This window comes from Sinocyclocheilus rhinocerous, unplaced genomic scaffold, assembly GCF_001515625.1.
Source record: "Sinocyclocheilus rhinocerous isolate Xijiao unplaced genomic scaffold, SAMN03320098_v1.1 scaffold738, whole genome shotgun sequence".
NCBI classification, from domain to species: Eukaryota; Metazoa; Chordata; class Actinopteri; order Cypriniformes; family Cyprinidae; genus Sinocyclocheilus; species Sinocyclocheilus rhinocerous.
In genome coordinates, this window is record NW_015633949.1 from 122373 (window position 1) to 141465 (window position 19093).

At 39.0% G+C, this 19093-nt stretch overlaps 2 protein-coding genes across 2 annotated transcripts in view; one reads left to right on the forward strand and one right to left on the reverse strand.

Moving 5' to 3' along the window:
* The window catches only part of LOC107744803 (smoothelin-like protein 2), an 18387-nt gene extending 2761 nt beyond the window's left edge, over positions 1-15626 (forward strand). Inside the window, exons 3-8 of the mRNA XM_016558630.1 lie at positions 6940-7197; positions 7456-7489; positions 8650-8793; positions 8891-9014; positions 13909-14060; positions 15147-15626. Of these exons, the coding sequence (XP_016414116.1) occupies positions 6940-7197; positions 7456-7489; positions 8650-8793; positions 8891-9014; positions 13909-14060; positions 15147-15273 (839 nt within the window). The 3' untranslated portion in view covers positions 15274-15626. The remainder of the gene's footprint in view (positions 1-6939; positions 7198-7455; positions 7490-8649; positions 8794-8890; positions 9015-13908; positions 14061-15146) is intronic.
* A 1090-nt stretch (positions 15627-16716) lies between these two features.
* LOC107744812 (transmembrane protein 199-like) lies at positions 16717-18589 on the reverse strand. Its single transcript, XM_016558637.1, has 6 exons — positions 18083-18589; positions 17928-18001; positions 17732-17821; positions 17597-17639; positions 17403-17515; positions 16717-17302 (listed from the first exon to the last, which is right to left on the reverse strand). The coding sequence occupies exons 1-6, from the start codon at positions 18252-18254 to the stop codon at positions 17207-17209; spliced, it is 588 nt and encodes a 195-aa protein (XP_016414123.1). The 5' UTR covers positions 18255-18589; the 3' UTR covers positions 16717-17206.
* Positions 18590-19093: the final 504 nt, after the last annotated feature.

Genomic DNA, 19093 nt, shown 5'->3' on the forward strand with positions numbered 1-19093 from the left:
TACTATGGAAGTCAATGGTGCCCATCAACTGTTCAGATACTAACACTTTTCAAAATATCTTCTTTTGTGTTCTACAGAAGAAAGAAACTCATACAGGTTTGGAACAAGTGGAGGGTGAGTAAATGATTGCAGAATTTTCATTCTGGAAGTGAACAACTCCTTTAACATCCTCCACTAGGCTTGTAGCAACTAGCAGAATTTGCAGCATTTTCTTGAGCCAAACTTACCCTAAGAACAGACGTAATGCACTTTTTCCTCTGGGAAGACAGCATTTTCAGGATGTACTATTAAAGTAAATAAACTGTAAATGTTATAATATAAATTTGACTTAGGAAGTAGTATGTAACAAATTAATATGTATATTATTTTTGTTTAGGAGCTCAAGAAAATGCATCCTCATGTCTGTCTTTTCTGTGGATTGTCATATTGCAAGAATTTTTCAATCAAGACGTTTTAAACTGGCAAAGAACCATTAACATTTATAGTTTTGACATACACCGTTCACTATGCTATGACTTAAATGTAAACATAAACATTTATGCCTTCTGTGATATGTTTATACACACCACACATCTGTAGCAAGGACCTTTTTCCCTCTACATATACCCCATGTTGCCAAGCTTCACCAAATGACCATAACAGCAATTCAAATCCTATGTTTGGCTCTGGCAGTGTGAGAAACACCCTCCTTGCTTTGACTTGCTTCACCCCAGAGTGCCAGTACATCAAGTATTCAGCCATCTAATATTGCCAAAGTCGAGCTGTTTTTAAAATGGTCCACTTTGGTTACATGAAGCCCAGAGGAATGCCGTTTGATCTGACGTGCTGGGCTTTAAATTCGGTTTTGATGCTGGGAGTTTTCTAGATTTGGACAGCCTGCCAGGTAGCCAAGTAGGCTTCCAAAGGCTTAAAGGCTGAGCATTTGTTTGCAAAGATTCACTTAAGCGTCCACATTTGCGAGGCTGCTGGACTCCAAGCCTTTATTTATGAGGCTAATGCGTATGAATATGCGCCTGTATAATTTTTACGCCTTGGCAGGAGGGTTAAAGGAGCTTAAATGAACATACTAGCATGTGTTTGTTTGCATGTGTTTGTGTGAGACATGTTTGACGTTTCTAGCCCGGCGCTGGCCCAAAGCCAATGCACTCACAATGGAACAGATCGTTTAATCTCCTCCTGTTGCCCTGCCTGGATCTCCATGTCCAGCACAGATTCTTGGCAGAGAAGAAGGAGTAGAACAAAAAACCTTTGCACAGCTATTAATACAGTAGAGTGTGAGAGAGAGAAAGAGAGGGCGAGAAAGAGGGAAAGAGTGAGGGAATGTGAGAGGGAGGGTGGAAAAGAGAGAATAGATTGTGGATGGGGGGGCTAGAGAAAGGCATCCAGCCGCTCCCATGCTGCCCCTGGCTCTCCTAATTACTTCCAGACAATGCCATGTATTTTCATCTCCGTGGTTACAGGTTAATAATTCGGTGTTTACGGGATGACCTCACTGCCCTTCAGGAACCATTGTCCTGCCTTGTAGGAATGTGTATGGGCCAAGAATGGGAGAAATTAGATGAAGAAGTTTTAGTCAAGACCTTGCATATCCACCCATGTGTGTGTCACTAGATTAAAGTACAAGGCCCTTGGTGTCTCAGCCGGTGCTAGAAAGTCTAAACCAACTTAAGCTCTTAGATATTGTGTTCAAACTCCTGAAACTGTCTGTGTGTTTGACCACTGACTAGATTTGTGTTCTCCATCTGCAGGTGGGGCTGTAGATGTAGCGAGTCCCTCTGGGCTACAAACTATCAATCGTGCTTTAGCGAATCGTGTTGAAGTGGACTCGCTGCATGGTCATGTAGTTTTAATCTGAAGAGGTTTCTCAAGAGTCTAGGAGCTCCTGCATCAATGCGTCAGAACACACGATTTTGATGTTTACAGATGAGAAATGTACAGTTTACATGAACCAAAGAGGTGTAGAAATTTTTTGTTAGGCAACCTAAAATGTACTTATGTGTTAGCATTTAAAATACCAGGTGGACAGTAGCAAAGTTAAATAGATTTCAAAATATCTCAAGTCTATATTAACGTATTTAAATTTTTGGAAACTTTACCAAACTACAAAAACGTAAAAACATTCCAGAATTCTGATTTGTGAACAAATCATTCTTTTGAGACAAATCTGATTGAACTAGTTCACAAATAACATTCATTAATTCGTTTGTGAAATCAAGCAAACCTCTTTCAGCCAATTCTTTTCAGTAAACTGTTTCACAAACAGCACTGAATGATTCATTTGGGAATTCAGATAATTCAGTTGCACCAGTTAAACTTACTGATTCAGTAATCAAACAAATCTTAAGCTAACAAATCACTTAATTGGTCTTGTCTGACTCAAAATGAGCCAAGAATAAAGAGTAATCCTCAAAGCTTGAATATGCTGACTCCTAATAATTCATAATAAGGTCAGACTGGATGGTATTTAATATGACTTAATAAACTTGACTACATTTGGTTACACCAATGAAATTAAATTAGAAGTTCAGATTCAGGGCTTGAATTTATGTGGTCTAGAGGATGTCAAGGCTTTTTACAGTGTACATTTGTGATTGTGGGAGTGAAAATGAAGCACACCCACTCCCTGAGAAATCAGGAGGAATTTTCGTAGTTCACACACACACAGCTGAGTGTTCAAATGCCTCTGCACAGGTTTTCTTTCCATTCTTACTTCTGTTAGAAGAGAGAAATTGCGGGCTTTGTGGGGCTTTGAAAAACAGGTGTTTGGGCCTCTTTATTCACAAACACTTGAGTTTTTAAAGGAAATTACAGAGCAAAGACCCTCACAAACCAGGCATCCCATCCCTGTCTTTCTCCGCTTTATAGACTCTACCTCTCTCTGACTTTCTAACAGCAGGAAAAATGACCCTTAAATTACTTTCAGCCAAATTGGGGGGACAAACATTTCTCTTCAATCACAAATGATTTATTTATTTTTTTACACTGTATATTTATACCTTAAACAGCATCCAGTTTGCTTTTCCTGATCATGACACTCCTGCTCCAAAAGTTAGCCCAGCTATTTGTACATTGGAAAATATAAATAGCACTATCAGCATGGCTTATTAATACCAGAGAGGGCTTTGTTAGAGCTGGCTATCTGTAGGATTTGAGTGACAGGGGCTGGAATTAGTCCTCTGAACCCTCTAGAGTTCTCCCACAAACATGCCCTATATTGTTGTTAATGTTCCATTCCATTCCCCCACCACCACAACGTTCCAAGAATCTCAAATGTCACAGTGAGGCAAGAATATCCCCTTAGATACATTTAAAATCAGACATGCACACACACAGCGCTTCATCAAAACTGGCATTCATTTCTCTGATCATACACAGAGCAGCTCTCTGTTTTCTCTTGCAGTAACAATGCTCAAGCTGCCACACTCATATTTCACTCACCAACAAAACACTCCAAGATTATATACAATACAACCTTGTGATTATCCACCGAAAAATATTCCTTTATGCACCCCTGCATTGCACAGTCAGGCTGCCAGAATGCTGGGGAAATACTTATTTTTGCCGTAGAGGGACATTTAGACTCACATGAAAGGCTTTCTGTGTGGGGAGTCCATTGTCTGAGTGGACTGTACATAGTAACCGCATTTAGAGGCATTCGGTATTTGTAGGCCTATTGTAGGAAAAAACCAAATGGACTGAAGACCCCTTAAGGCCTTTTCTTGTCTTCTCACCTGCAGGAGTGATTACTGTGTCTCTGAAGGGGCTGCATTCAGTGCTCTAGTGGTCTGTTTTGAATAGTCTGAGAGACAACATTGTTGTCAAAAGCACCCTTATTGTCTATGAATGCCCTCAGTTATGGAGGAACAGCACGTACAGGAGATGAGCGACAAAAGGATGGGCTGTCCAAATTTTTTTTCCCTCTTATGTGTGGCAAGAGGACTCAGGCTGAAGTCGGGCTGAAGAACTAAATTGCCATGTTGATGATAATTGATATTGAAAATTGTCTTGTAAATGAATCAGTTGAACCAGTTCACATCAATAGCATTGAATGTTTCAGTTGTGAATTTGACTGATTGTAGCAGTTAACAACTCAATGATGATTTGTTCAAGACCAAATAGCGATTTGAACTGTTTCACAAATAACATGAATTAATTAATTTGTAAATTTGACTGATCCAGTTGCAGCAATTAACGATGCAATGATCTGCTTGAGACTTGCTCTGAGACCCAATAGCTATGTCCGATTTCTGAACGAATCACCGATTCTTTTCAATAATTCAGTTGAACCAGTTCATTTGTGAATTTGACTGATCCAATCGCAGCATTTAACAACTCTTTTCAATGTTATAGTCATTAGTCAATGCCTGACTGTGTTGTGCAGTTCATGAACAAATCTTTCTTTTGAGCCAATTATTTTCAAAGAATCAGTTGAACCAGTTCGCAGATATCAAGGAATGATCCAGTTGTAAATTCCGCTGATCTGATTGCATCAGTCATCAAGTCAGTGATTCAATGATCTGTTTGAGACCAGATAGCGATGTCCATTTTGTGAATATGTCATTCTTTGAGGCCAGTCTTTTCAATTAATCAGTTGAACAGGTTCACAAATAACGTTTGTAAATTCATCTAATCCAACTGCAGCAGTTAACAACTCACTGATCTGCTTCGAAACCCGATGGCATTGTCAGATTTGTGAATGAATCATTCTTTTAAGATTGAAGTTGGGCTGAACAGCTAAATGATTGTTGATAGAACTTTGTTTGTCAAATAAAATCAAAATTAAAAGTAATATTATTATAGCAGTGCAATACTATGCTCGAATAATTGATCAATTAAAGAAGTTCATCGATTATCAAAATAGTTGCAGCCTTATACTAAAGTGCTTTTCCACATGTTCTGTCTCACCTCCCTATTTCCTGCACTTGTTTTATTACTCCTCTATATTAATGTGATGACGCATTCTCTGAATATGTTGTTCCTGGAGGAAAAAAAGAGCAATTGGGGTGAGTGCATGCGGAACATGAGATGGGTGTGGTTAGATTCCCCCCTACACCTCTTAATTTAGTCCAGGGGCCGAGCAGCAGGTGACCTCCGTGCCAAAATAGTGCCTGAACCAATGCATTTGGAAGGAATTTCAGATTCAAACCTTAATGGCTGCAGGCAATGTTTTTCCAAATTCAGGCTGCGCAAAAACACTATAATACATGTTCCCTATCACTCAGTCTGCTGATATCCCCTAGAGAGACTGACACATGATGCAATCCAGCACCAAACGTTTGCACTGAACTGAAAACCTGCATGTTCAGCGAGCAAATCAGAGTTGGATACGTTTCATGGCTGAGGTGAATTTTGTCTCCCCCTATCTCCTTCTCTCAATGGGACAGGCAGCTACTCCCCTCCGACTGCACGCCCCTCCAGCATTCTTTAGATATGATGTCACCTGGCCTCCAATTCAATTACTCTTTGAGTCTCACTAGGAACTTATTTCTCTTTTAAAATGCACTGATTGCGTACCTGATTTTTAATCCTTGTGTTTTTGTATTTGCACTCATAAATGAGCACTTCCTCCTAATAGCCTGTGCACGAAGACACATTTGTTAGCATATTAGCATGTGTTTGCATGTACTAGTGAGGGTCAGGCCGCAGACAAAGGAACTTTTTGATAAGCTGCCAGGTAATTAATGACAGCACAAGAGACATCTAAACATGCACAGTCATTCGTTTGGTTTGCTTCCAGGCCTTAAACAACTTGTCCGTCACCCCCTTAGGAGACAATCTGCTTTTATAATGGTTAGCTCATTGCAGCCAAAGCCAAACATCTGTACCTGTATTACTATTTGATGGTTGAGGTCTGAAGGAAATGAAGCAAGGCGGTGACAGCATTTAACTTCAAGGCACTAATATCAGCATGTGATCTTGCATTAAGGTCAGACAGAAGAGTGCATAGAGGGCACAAGTGGCTATTAAAGATTAAAATAGACCAGCAAAGCAGCCATACCTTTATTGATGACCCACATCAGCCCTGATCCAGAGCTTTGATTCTATCAAAGGCTTAGGCTAGGGATAGGCTTCTTTAAACATTACTGGTCTCCATAGTGATTTCCTAGTGAACCCACTAATCCCATCAAATGTCTTTGATTAGATTACATCACTCACTTGCTTTAGCAGAATGTGCCCTACTGAAGAACTGATTTGGAGCCACTTTGGCTCTTTTCATGTCTCTGATTAGGGTTTATTAGATAATCACATCATGTGTCTCGTGTTCCTTACCCTGTTTCAGTTCTTATCCATTTGGGACTGGGCCTCTTGAGAAAGATACTCGTTTTTTAGGGGCTTGTTTTAAAGCTATTTATTTTCATGTAATGGCTGGTATTAAAATGCCACACTGTTTTATCTATCAATCGTGTTTAAATTCTACAGATGACTTTAGGCATCACAGCGTTATAATGTACAGTATGAAAAATGTGATATTAATTCTGAGATCTGCTAAAGATTACATTTACAGTGTTATTAAATTATTCATCTTTTTAAATTTTTTTTATTTGTCTGAAAAGTTTTAATAGCATTATCTGAATTGTATTTTTAAGGCCAACTCACACCATTCTAATACTATGAGAACATGGAAATCCACACCCATAACTATATTGATAACAGCAAGGAGGAACAATTTAATTGGAATCACTTTCAGAATGTTTTTTGATTGAAAACTGATTTTTCTCCAGCTGGCCAATCACAATCAGCCTGACTTTAAAGATCTGGAGCATTTAAAGTGGCAGGCAGCATAGATGTAACGCGCTCTTATGATGAACAAAAACATTATCGTGTGTTGGTGTGGATGCTAAAATATTTATCTTTACAGTTATTGTTCTTGGTGTGACTGGGTCATTATACTGCTTCAGTTGTAACATACTGACCACAATCCATCATCTCTCCAATCAGAAAACTCCACTGTGCCTTTGAGGAGAAGCTCACCACCCAACGGTGTGTCACAGGAGCACTCAGCCCCTGTTTCCATGGCGATGCCACACCTGCCCATCACAGCAACCACCAAAGTGACTGACTCAGCAGTTATGAAAAGTCCTGAGTCACCTGGTAGCCCGATGCAAGCCATGCCATCAGCCATAACAGATTCACTGACAAGCAGTCAGCCGGTCACCAGTGATAACCAGCTACAACTAGAGTCTCCTGTTCATGCAGGTATGACTATCACAACTTCACAAAGTGAGGCTACTACAGATGAGTCTTTCTGCTGTCATCTCCTAAATGTGTGTGTTGGTCTTGTGGTTACAGTATCGTCTGTGAAAACATGGGCTCCGAATCCTGCCAGGACTATGGGCTCTCCACGGCTTAGTGGTAGGACAAATTCAACCATTCTCTGTGACTCATATATACAGAATGTGCTTTTATCACAAAGTCTGTCTCATTGTTTGTGTTGCTACATGTTTTGTCTTACAGTGTATTCTGAAGTATTTGTTGAACACTCCAAGTTGTATAAAATAACATGACGTATTGAAAACAAACATGAAATAACAATGAAGAGTGGTATATTTATAAATTAGCATTAACTTATGCTGGGTACACACTAAAAGATTTTTAAAATCTTAGAAGATCTTCAAAATGTGAGAGACCACAACACAAACACGAGGACAAAAAAATCCTAGATTTAACCGCTTTGTTCGTCTAATGTGTGGTGTGCCAGGATGTTCCCCCCACACATCAGGATTTCTGATTCACAATCGGGGCGCCTCCGAGCGTTCTTCCGAGCAGATTCAGTCACTCTTAACACACCTCACACCACAGGAAAATCTGATAAGATAATCTTTAGAACCACCAAGATCATCGGGACATTACCTAGGATTGTCGGAAGGGGAGAAATCGGCCCAAAATTAGCCCGATTATCTTGTGGTGTGTACCCAGCATTAGTGTCACACTCTTGTGAAGGGAGGTGCACGAAGACGAAGGTAATCCAAATAACATTTAATAGATACTATTTAAACTGAACTGAGCTGGATGATGACATCACTGAATTCAATGATGAACTGCCTTTAACTGAAAAATTTGTGTTTACTATTGTCATTTTGCATTATTGACACACTATTTTCCTAATTAATGCTGTACAGTTGCTTTGACACAATCTGTATTGTTAAAAGCGCTCTATAAATAAAGGTGACTTGACTAGTAATCCAACATGATGAAGATTCATACAAAACACAAGGTAACAAGCAGCAGCATACACAATAACCAGCAGCTAACTGAACTGAAAGGGTTTATTTTTTTGTAAAATAAACATGTTTTGTTTCCCTTTCTAAACTAAATTATTTTTTTTAAATGTTATGTAACATTTAATTAAAAGTGATGCTGTCTAGTACACACCTGTGGTTGAGTTAAGTCTTGTTTCAAGCAGACGGTGTCCCCAGTAAAAACATAATTTAGGAAAATGGTCATTTAAAATGGTTATAGGGTTTATATTAGTCTCCTGGCTTTGTTAAAAACCAAAGCTACACCCTTGGATTAGACAACTGTGAAATCTATAAAAACTTTAAAAATACAAAATGTATAAATAATTTTATCATGAAGTGTTGCCAAAAAATTTGTAATATTGCACAGAACTGAAACGTTTCTGAGTCATCTTTTAACTCTTTGTATCAGGAATGTGGATATGTCAGGAGATTTATCCTTCGGTAGAGGTATTGAGCGCAGACGGGAGCTTGTGAGGTCCCAGACTTTACCTCGAAACATTGGAGCCCAGGCTCGCAGGTCCATTTTTGAGAGGCTGGACTCTGAGAACAACAGGTAATGGAATCATCCTGCATGTCTAAGCAACCTTTTTTTCATGCTCTGAAAAGTCAATCACAAAAAAAACCCTCTTGCATTGATCTACCCAACTCAGTCGACCCAAGCCTGTGGATTCCAAACCAAAGCTGAAACGCTCTCAAAGCTTTGGAGTATCCAGTGCTAGCAGTATCAAGCAGATTCTTCTGGAATGGTGTCGATCCAAGACCATTGGGTACCAGGTAAGACATTCCATAAACATCATGGGATTTATCTCAAATCAGGAGAAAAAAGGGAGCTTTGCACACATATCAGCATAGCCAGTGTTTTAAAACTATGAAAGGTTTAACAACACTTCAACCTGATGGGATGAGAATTATCATGCATCACAGGGCTTCTCATACTGTTATTTTAAGATTTAGCACATTATGAAGTGTTATTCTCTTCATTAGCTTTAACATATCAACTTTATTAACATCAGGAAGAGAGTGAATGGTCATTATATGTGTGGTATTAGTGTTCCGTTAAAAACCAAACCTACACCCTTGGATTAGACAACTGTGAAATCTATAAAAACTTTAAAAATACAAAATGTATAAATAATTTGATCATGAAGTGTTGCCAAAAAATTTGTAATATTGCACAGAACTGAAACGTTTCTGAGTCATCTTTTAACTCTTTGTATCAGGAATGTGGATATGTCAGGAGATTTATCCTTCGGTAGAGGTATTGAGCGCAGACGGGAGCTTGTGAGGTCCCAGACTTTACCTCGAAACATTGGAGCCCAGGCTCGCAGGTCCATTTTTGAGAGGCTGGACTCTGAGAACAACAGGTAATGGAATCATCCTGCATGTCTAAGCAACCTTTTTTTCATGCTCTGAAAAGTCAATCACAAAAAAAACCCTCTTGCATTGATCTACCCAACTCAGTCGACCCAAGCCTGTGGATTCCAAACCAAAGCTGAAACGCTCTCAAAGCTTTGGAGTATCCAGTGCTAGCAGTATCAAGCAGATTCTTCTGGAATGGTGTCGATCCAAGACCATTGGGTACCAGGTAAGACATTCCATAAACATCATGGGATTTATCTCAAATCAGGAGAAAAAAGGGAGCTTTGCACACATATCAGCATAGCCAGTGTTTTAAAACTATGAAAGGTTTAACAACACTTCAACCTGATGGGATGAGAATTATCATGCATCACAGGGCTTCTCATACTGTTATTTTAAGATTTAGCACATTATGAAGTGTTATTCTCTTCATTAGCTTTAACATATCAACTTTATTAACATCAGGAAGAGAGTGAATGGTCATTATATGTGTGGTATTAGTGTTCCTCTGTGTATATATTCTGCTTGACTCTGGTGCGGCTTTGCAAACCAGCCCAACCCCATGTGGCTTTAGTTAGAGATAGTAATGTAATGGTCAAGCCTAATTTAGTGTCAAGAGAGAGTAGTACATAAACATGAGAACCAGAGCAGACAGCTGACAACACGCGTGACGGTTTCCATTTCCCTCAGTGACAGATACTGTCTTAGCCTGTCAGATTTGCCAGCTACGGATGAAAAATGATGTATTAAATTAAATGATGAGGTGTACAGAAAATTCCAGCATATGAAGATAAGAGCCAGACAACAATAAAACATCTGCTCTGACAACCAAAATCACGTCTGCAGACTCTCAAAGAAAATTATTATTGTTCTATGCCTTTCATAATGCTAGAAGAATCATACCTTCTTTTTCCAGTCTATTGTTATTCGTTATTATTATTCCCTTAAGATTTATTACATTCTTAAATTAAATATAAATATAAATTCAGCACACTACTCAAACTTACAAGAATATATATATATATAGAGAGAGAGAGAGAGAGAGAGAGAGAGAGTATCAGTGTTATTTTAGCATCACGTAGATGCTACATTATAGTATAGATAGTTTTTTTTATTAAATTTGAGTCATTTTGTTGTTTTTATAATTTTTCTTAGTTTTTCATTTGTATATTTTTTTACATATTTATATTAAGTTATTTTAGAGCATCAAGTTAAACTAAATGAAAATAAAAATGTTTGTTTTTTTTTATTAAATTTGAGTCATTTTGTTGTTTTTATAATTTTTCTTAGTTTTTCATTTGTATATTTTTTACATATTTATATTAAGTTATTTTAGAGCATCAAGTTAAACTAAATGAAAATAAAAATGTTGGCAACTATCTAAAAATTGTCACAGTTATGGACTTTTGGTTGGGTTTCTCTGTTCCTGTTCTCCTGCCTTGTTTAGTTCCGTTGCCCCAGTTTCTGATCAGTCCTGATTTTCTATAGTTACTTGTGATTTGCAGCTGTCACTCATTCATTAGTCTCCTTATTTATACTCCCTGTTCTGTTCAGTCGTTGCTGGTTATTTTGCCGTACCATTGTGTGTGGTACATTTGGGCCGGCGATTCTCCTGTGTGTATTCCTTGTGGATTTATAATTAAAAGACTATTTTTGGATAATACTCCTTCCTTGTGTGCTTTAAATAGCACTACACGTTACAGAATAACCGGCCACAAATTGAGTATTTACGGCGTTTCTCCTTTTGTTTTGTCCTTTTTTTTTTTTTTTTATGGATTTGTCTGCTGTCAAGCTCCTCTGCCTGGAGCAAGAGGATCGCTCCCTCAAGGACCACACAATGAATTTTTTAGATCTTGCTTACCTAACACATTTCCCGGACAGCTGCCTGTACTCCTTTAATTTCATCGGACTGAACACCTCGATAAAGGCAAAGCTGTCCGGGGAAAATCCTTGAGGGAGTTTTGCCGCATTTGTGGAGAGGGTGCTGGAGAGTAATGGACTATATTTCTCTGTCTGCCCCGCTGAGAGGGACATCTCCAGCCCCACTCCCGACCCAGAGCCCAGCCAACCATCAATGCTCAGCTGCACGGAGCATCTGCCTGAGCCCACCGCAGATGGAGAGCTCGAGCCCTTTGCAACTGAAGAGCCAGCGCGAGGAGAAGCGACTGTGCCTCCCATCGCCCCGGAGACAGAGGCTGTTGACGCATCTGACCAGGTGTGTGAGCCGCCAACACTGCACGTGCCTGAGGGAGTACTAGTGGAGATCGACGGCTTGAAGGGAAGCCCCGCCCACACTCCCGCCACTGAGGGTGAGCTGTCGTTGGTTCCGCCCAGCTCATGTTCTCTTAATTTTCCTCCCTCTCCCGCCTCCTCTCCTAGAACCAGCCAGTTCCTCAGCCGTGCCTCCACTGGTTCCTGTCAGTCCCTCAGTTCACCCTCAGTCAGCACCATCAGGGCACTATGATTCGCCTCTGGCCTTCCAGTCTCCAGCTCTGCCAGGCATGAGGATACCCTTTCTCCGCCTCCAGCCTTCGAGTCCTGGACTCCACCTCGGTCCTCCAACCCATTGGCTCCACCTTGACTCCTTGCTCCCTCGTCGCCACCGTCATCCCATTGGGCTCCCTCGTCCCTCCGGCTCCGCCTTGGTCAGTCGTCAACCTTCCTCCGCTACGGGATTCCACTCCTCCGGCTTTGCCTCGTCCCTCCATCCCTCTGGCTCCTCCTTCCCTCCGGCTCCACCGTTGTCCTCAGTCGCTCTGGCTCCACCGCGGTCTTCCGGGTCCCCGTCTCTGCCTCGCTCGCATTAGCTGTCAGCTCTGCCTTGGCCCTCCGGACCTCGAGTGTCACCCTGGCTCTCCGTCTGCTTGGCTCCACCTCCAGCGGCTCCGTCTCCATCGCTCGTCCCCAGGGTGTCGTCTGCCAAGTTTCCACAATGGCTCCTCCCTCGACTCCACCCTGGGGCCTCGGCCTGACTGGTCTCTGGACCAACACCTGGCTCCTCCTGCTCCTGGCCCCTCAATGGCTCCTCCCACCATCAGCTCCACCCTGGTCTCTCCATCCACCTCCTTCCCTGGTTCCCTGTCCTGCATGTCCTCCGCATCCTCCTCCAGATCGTGCCTTCTGGGAGGGAGGGGGAGCTACTGTCACAGTTATGGACTTTTGGTTGTGTTTCTCTCTTCCTGTTCTCCTGCCTTGTTTAGTTCTGTTGCCCTAGTTTCTGATCAGTCCTGATTTGTTTCTATGTTAATTATGATTTGCAGCCGTCACTCATTCATTAGTCTCCTTATTTATACTCCCTGTTCTGTTCAGTCATTGCCGGTTATTTTGCTTTACAATTGTGTGCTACGTTTGCTCCTGTGATTTTCCTGTGTGTATTAATAATTAAAAGACTATTTTTGGATAATACTCCTTTAAATAGCACTACACATTACAAAAATAGTTTAAGTTTTTCATATCTTATTTTAATTTCAGTTAATGTTTATTTTATTTGTGAAAAATGTATTGTTATAATTTTAGTTTTAATCAAATATAATAACCCTATATATATCCTACGCCTACCTACGTATATGATTTAGGTGTGTGAGGCATAGATATATTTTTATTCATATATATTTTTTTATCTGTATTTTTATACAGTTAATTTGATAAATTACAAATGCAGGTTTTTTTGGAATAACATGCACTGATGAGTCAAGCTGAGTGAGACCAGGAACATTTAAGAAAATAATAAAGCCAATTTTGACTTTGTGTTGAAGGGTATGTGAGCAAAACCCCAGTGTGCTGTGAAATATAATAGCTTCACTCTCTCCGGTTAACTCCTGTGATTTTCCTGTGTGTATTCCTTGTGGATTAATAATTAAAAGACTATTTTTGGATAATACTCCTTTGTTGTGTGCTTTAAATAGCACTACACATTACAAAAATAGTTTAAGTTTTTCATATCTTATTTTAATTTCAGTTAATGTTTATTTTATTTGTGAAAAATCTATTGTTATAATTTTAGTTTTAATCAAATATAATAACCCTATATATATCCTACGCCTACCTACGTATATGATTTAGGTGTGTGAGGCATAGATATATTTTTATTCATATATATTTTTTTATCTGTATTTTTATACAGTTAATTTGATAAATTACAAATGCAGGTTTTTTTGGAATAACATGCACTGATGAGTCAAGCTGAGTGAGACCAGGAACATTTAAGAAAATAATAAAGCCAATTTTGACTTTGTGTTGAAGGGTATGTGAGCAAAACCCCAGTGTGCTGTGAAATATAATAGCTTCACTCTCTCCGGTTAATCTGCAGAACATCGACATTCAAAACTTCTCATCCAGCTGGAGTGACGGCATGGCATTCTGCGCCCTGGTCCACTCTTTCTTCCCCACAGAGTTTGACTACAATGTCCTGTCCCCTGTTGACCGCAAACATAACTTTGAGTTGGCATTCAGCACTGCAGAGTAAGTCACTGGAATGAAGGCAACTCTGTTCAGCCTTTTCACAATAGCATTGAGATGTCAACACACTTCATGGTGCCTTAACCTCTTAAGTTGAGTAGTTTGTCTTACTGTCATCCCATCAGTCACTGAAAAGGGTAGATGACAGAGAGAGAGAAAAAACAATTAACAAGAAATATGATTTTTTTTTTAAACAAAAATATTAAACAGCACAATTGTTTTCATCATAGTTAATAGTAACAATATTTCTTGAGCAGCAAATCAGCATGTTAGAATGATTTCTGAAGGATCATGTGATACTGAAGACTGGAGTAATGAATGACTATTGAAAATTCAGCTTTGCCATCGCAGGTATAAATTACATTAAGAAATTTCAAACCCATAACGTCTGACAAGCTCCAAAATACACAAAAATCTGCATAAAATTATCAAAAACAGGTCATTATGAAAAGAGTTTTGTAAAGATTCTTGTAAAAATCCCCCTTTACGTTCTATGGAAAAATAAATAAATACAATTCAGTAATGACATACGGGTGAGTAAATAAAGACAGCATATTGATTGTCATGTAAAAGCTCTAATAAAGTATTAAAAGTCTTTAAATAGAAATAGACCGGACAGATGAGAACTTAACGTGACCCGACCTAAAAAGCTGAACAAAATAATTCCAAAATACAAGTTGACACAAATCATATGCAGTTGTGCTCCACATCACCTCACAGTAGGGCACAGAAGATAATGTTACTTAGTTTCCGATGCATCTGAGTCTAGGGTGTCCGTAAAGCGCACTTTAAACCACTAACGCATGCCAACAAATCCCTGTTGAGCTCAAAGGAACCTCCTCTTCCCTTTGAACGGCTACTCCGACCTGACAGCCCTGGCCTGCAGCATGACATCATGCTCCTACAACTCCTGTGTCCCAATTCCCACATCCTGAAATATTCACATACGCCTATGACTGCACTACCAACGTCATCCGAACATATGTATTACACTCATCATATTAACTTAAACAGTCAACGGACATGGAGAATGAATAGAAACAGCCATACACGTCCAACCCTGTTAAATCTGTTTCTCTGTATTTCCAGGAAGAAAGCCGGCTGCGACAGGCTCATTGAAGTGGAGGACATGATGGTGATGGGCAGAAAGCCAGACCCCATGTGTGTCTTTACTTACGTCCAGTCACTATATAACCACTTGCGCAAGTTTGAGTGAGATCTCGGCCTCTTCAGCCCCAGTTGAACCCTCTGCACTGCCTCCTGCTGGACAAAACTGAACTTTTGTCACTATGTCACTATGGTATGGGGTTGCAAAATGTCCACGGGAACCCACACCATTTCAATCATGACGCTTCTACGGTGGCATTTTAGTCAAGAAAAGGTCATTGACATGGCTTTTGTGTATGGCACGCTCTTTTTTTTTTTTTAGAAATGGTGGCCTCTGATTTATTACTAAACAGCTTGAATTTAAAGGAATAGTTCACCCAAAAATTCTAATTTGCTGACGGTGTACTCGTATTCAGGCCAACAGATTTGGAGAAATCTAGCATTAAATCACTCGCTCACCAGTGGATCCTCTGCAGTGAATGGGTGCCGTCAGAATGAGAGTCCAAACAGCTGATAAAAACATCACAATAATCCACACGACTCCAGTCCATCAATTAACGTCTTGTCTGCGTGTTTGTAAGAAACAAATCCATCATTAAAACTTTTTTAACTTCATGAGGAATGAGTCCTCTGTTGCTTTGTCAAGTGAAAAAGTTGTCTTGTCTGAATCAGGAAAGAAAGCTGCACAGATCATGCACCATTTACAAGTGAAAACAGTTCTAAACAAATATGTTGGTGGATTTGGATGTGAGAGGACAACAGGGGATGGACCTTTTCGTTGGAGGAAGTGTTATTATGGATTATGGACTCATATTTTGGCCAACAGCGATGACAGTTTAAAGTTGAATGCCTTAATGATGGATTTGTTTATTAAAACAGCTTTCTGACGTTAACTGATGGAATGAAGTCGTGCAAATTACTTGTGGATTATTGTGATGTTTTTATCAGCTGTTTGGACTCTAATTCTGATGACACTTATACACTGTAGAGAATCCATTGGTGAGTAAGTGATGTAATGCTAAATTTATCCAAATCTGTTCAGATAAAGAAACAAACTCATCTACATCTTAGATGGCCTGAGGGTCAGTACATTTTCGTTTTTGGGTGAACTATTATTTTAGGCTAGTGGATTATGGAGCCAATTTATAGACTGCAAAGATAGGGACATTTGAGAAATTTGTTAGCAGATTTCATATTTACTGATGAAAGAAAGAAATAGCAATGTACAGTTAATAAGATACAATATATTCTTTGTTCTCAAATAGACTGGCACATTTTTATTACCGTTTTGTCTTTTTTCTAATTTCGAGTGGCATAAGAGCAGTTTCATACGCCACCTTGAGCTGCACATTTCTGGTTGTTTTTTTATGAGTTTTTGTGGCTTTGCCAAAGCTCAGATACACAGGTGCATGTGCAGGACGTACAGTACACAACATACAGTAAGCACTGGATCTGCATTGTAACTGGAAATGCTGTAAAAATCTGTTTAAACAAAGCTGGTCTCTCAACAATGATCATCACCAGGGAGTGTGATTTAAATGTTTTTTTTTGCTTTTGACTCAACTTAGCTTGAATGTTTTTTATTATTTTCTTGTAAAAAAAGACTTTTTCCCCACACTACATTTTATGATTCAGCAATAAACATTAAAGCACAAATGTTTCTTAGTCACAAGTGAAATAAAGAATAACACTCCTGTAAAGGGCATTCAAATAAATACGAACATAGATGTGAATAACAAGACAACATGATCATATTGTACCTTCTAGTGTCTTGAGATCAAAGAAGTGGTTTCCAAAACCACTTAATTGACTAATTAAACTGTTGATTAATTCTAAACTTTCTGATGAATTCTTGCACATTTCAGTATAAAGGATTTCTTTGTAAAAGCTTTTATAGTCTATATTAGATCAAGACAAGACTAATCACTCAACCTCACTGTTTTGATTTGGAGAGAAACTAAGCAAACTGAAAAAGAAGCTGTACAGAGAAAAACATTGATGATGACACAAAATATGGAAATATTGGATGATTTCAGTTGGTATTAGGGCTCTCCAAGTTCTCCCTCCATAGTCCGGACCAGAACATAAAGCTCAGCAAGACCGACAACAGACGCTGCGATCACTGCAGCTATTACTCTCTGAAAGAAAACACACCCGAGACATTAGAAATATGTTTTTTTCCAAAGCACCTAACCTCATTAACTGTGCATTGATGGTGTGAATGCTGTGTGCACTTACCGCTGTCGTCTCGGTGAAGATATACTGGCTGCCCAGATATGAACAGGCAAATGCTGCAACTACAGTTACCAGGAAGTTGAATACAGTAACAACAACTGCCTTCACGGAACGCACTGCATGATACAAAACGACACGTAAGATGAACAAGACAGAGAGACATTAAAAATGAGAAGAGAAAAAGGGAAAATCCTCACCTTGTCGTCCAAAATCTGCTAAAGTTCCATGATGATTCATTTCCTGTTGGGCAAAATATAAATATACTGACATGATTTTCAAAAACACATGTTTAGAGCACATGTTTGAAATAAAGACTGTAGAAGAGCGGTCACCTGTGGATTTACATTCCGTGTTATTCTCTTATATTCTTCATTAGCAAGTTTTGCTTTAATTTTTTCTAGGCGGGCCACCAGCTGGGGGTTCTGTTGGGTGAAAATAAATAACTATGATTATCAAGCTTAAAACAGTGAAAAATATCAGTTCTAATATTAACATAAATACAGATAGTAATTAAGTATTCTCACTTACCCTTGGAGGTGTGATGACTTCCGGAAGATGAAGTGTGCTGTCCTCAAACAGTTCATGAAGATACACTGGATGTCCTACAAAAACAAGACACTCAGCTTGTAATGAGCAAATACATCAAAATGTTAATTGCTCTATAAAATGTGCATGTTTCTTACCATTTTCTTGAAGAAGCTTGTGTAGTTTTCTCACAGTCTTGAATGGTATGATGGACTGATCTGTCAGAGACTTCAATTCTTCCTTCAGCTCTTCTGATATGGCAGATTCTCTCTCCAGCAAATCTCTCGCCTTCTCCTGAAATCTCTCTCCGATTTTAAACGAAGAAGCCATGATAACAAAGATGCCTGCTAAAGATCAGGACACCTTAACGTGCACTTAGTAGTATATATATCACAGTAATGTATCAGGTTATGTGGACACTAAATAGAAAAGTAGCGGAAAGCAAAAAGGAACTTCCTCGTTTAATGTATCAAAAAACTAAAACTACACTCAAATCAGCGTCACAAATTATATAAATTAAAAAAAGAAAATATTCCTAACAAAACTAAACTATGTTGTTTCAATGTTACTCTAATATAATCATATTTTATCTTAATATAAGCATGTTTCCTGTTTACAGCACTGCGTATCAGCTGATTTCTTCTTCTTCTTCTTCTTCTCTTAGTTATTGGCGGATTGCAAACAACTTTTAGGTGCATACCGCCACCTACTCTATGGTAACATCATGTCATTTTAAGTGTACTCAAACTTCAGTGTGTTTATTGACCGGTTGCAAACCAATTACATAATCGCACAGCGCCACCTACAGTCAAGGAATATATTCGGCCTTTTTTGATTGAGGCGCAAGACAGGTTTTTGTTAAAATATTTTATTCTTAAAGGAATTTATTAGAATAAATTCAATTATTTGTATAGAATATTTATTGACTAGATCAGTGCTTGTTTGGTTTTACTATGTTTACATTTATTTATACGATATTTGGCGAAAATAATATAAAATTAATAATATAATATTCTTCTGTTTTATTTGCGGACAAAACATAAAACTAAAATAAAACATTTTCTAAACTCAGAGAAAAGTTGGGGTCAGTATTATGAATTATATAAATAGTAAAATCCAACGTCTCCTTACACGAGCGCAATGCCGAAATAAATGAAGAACGTTTCAGC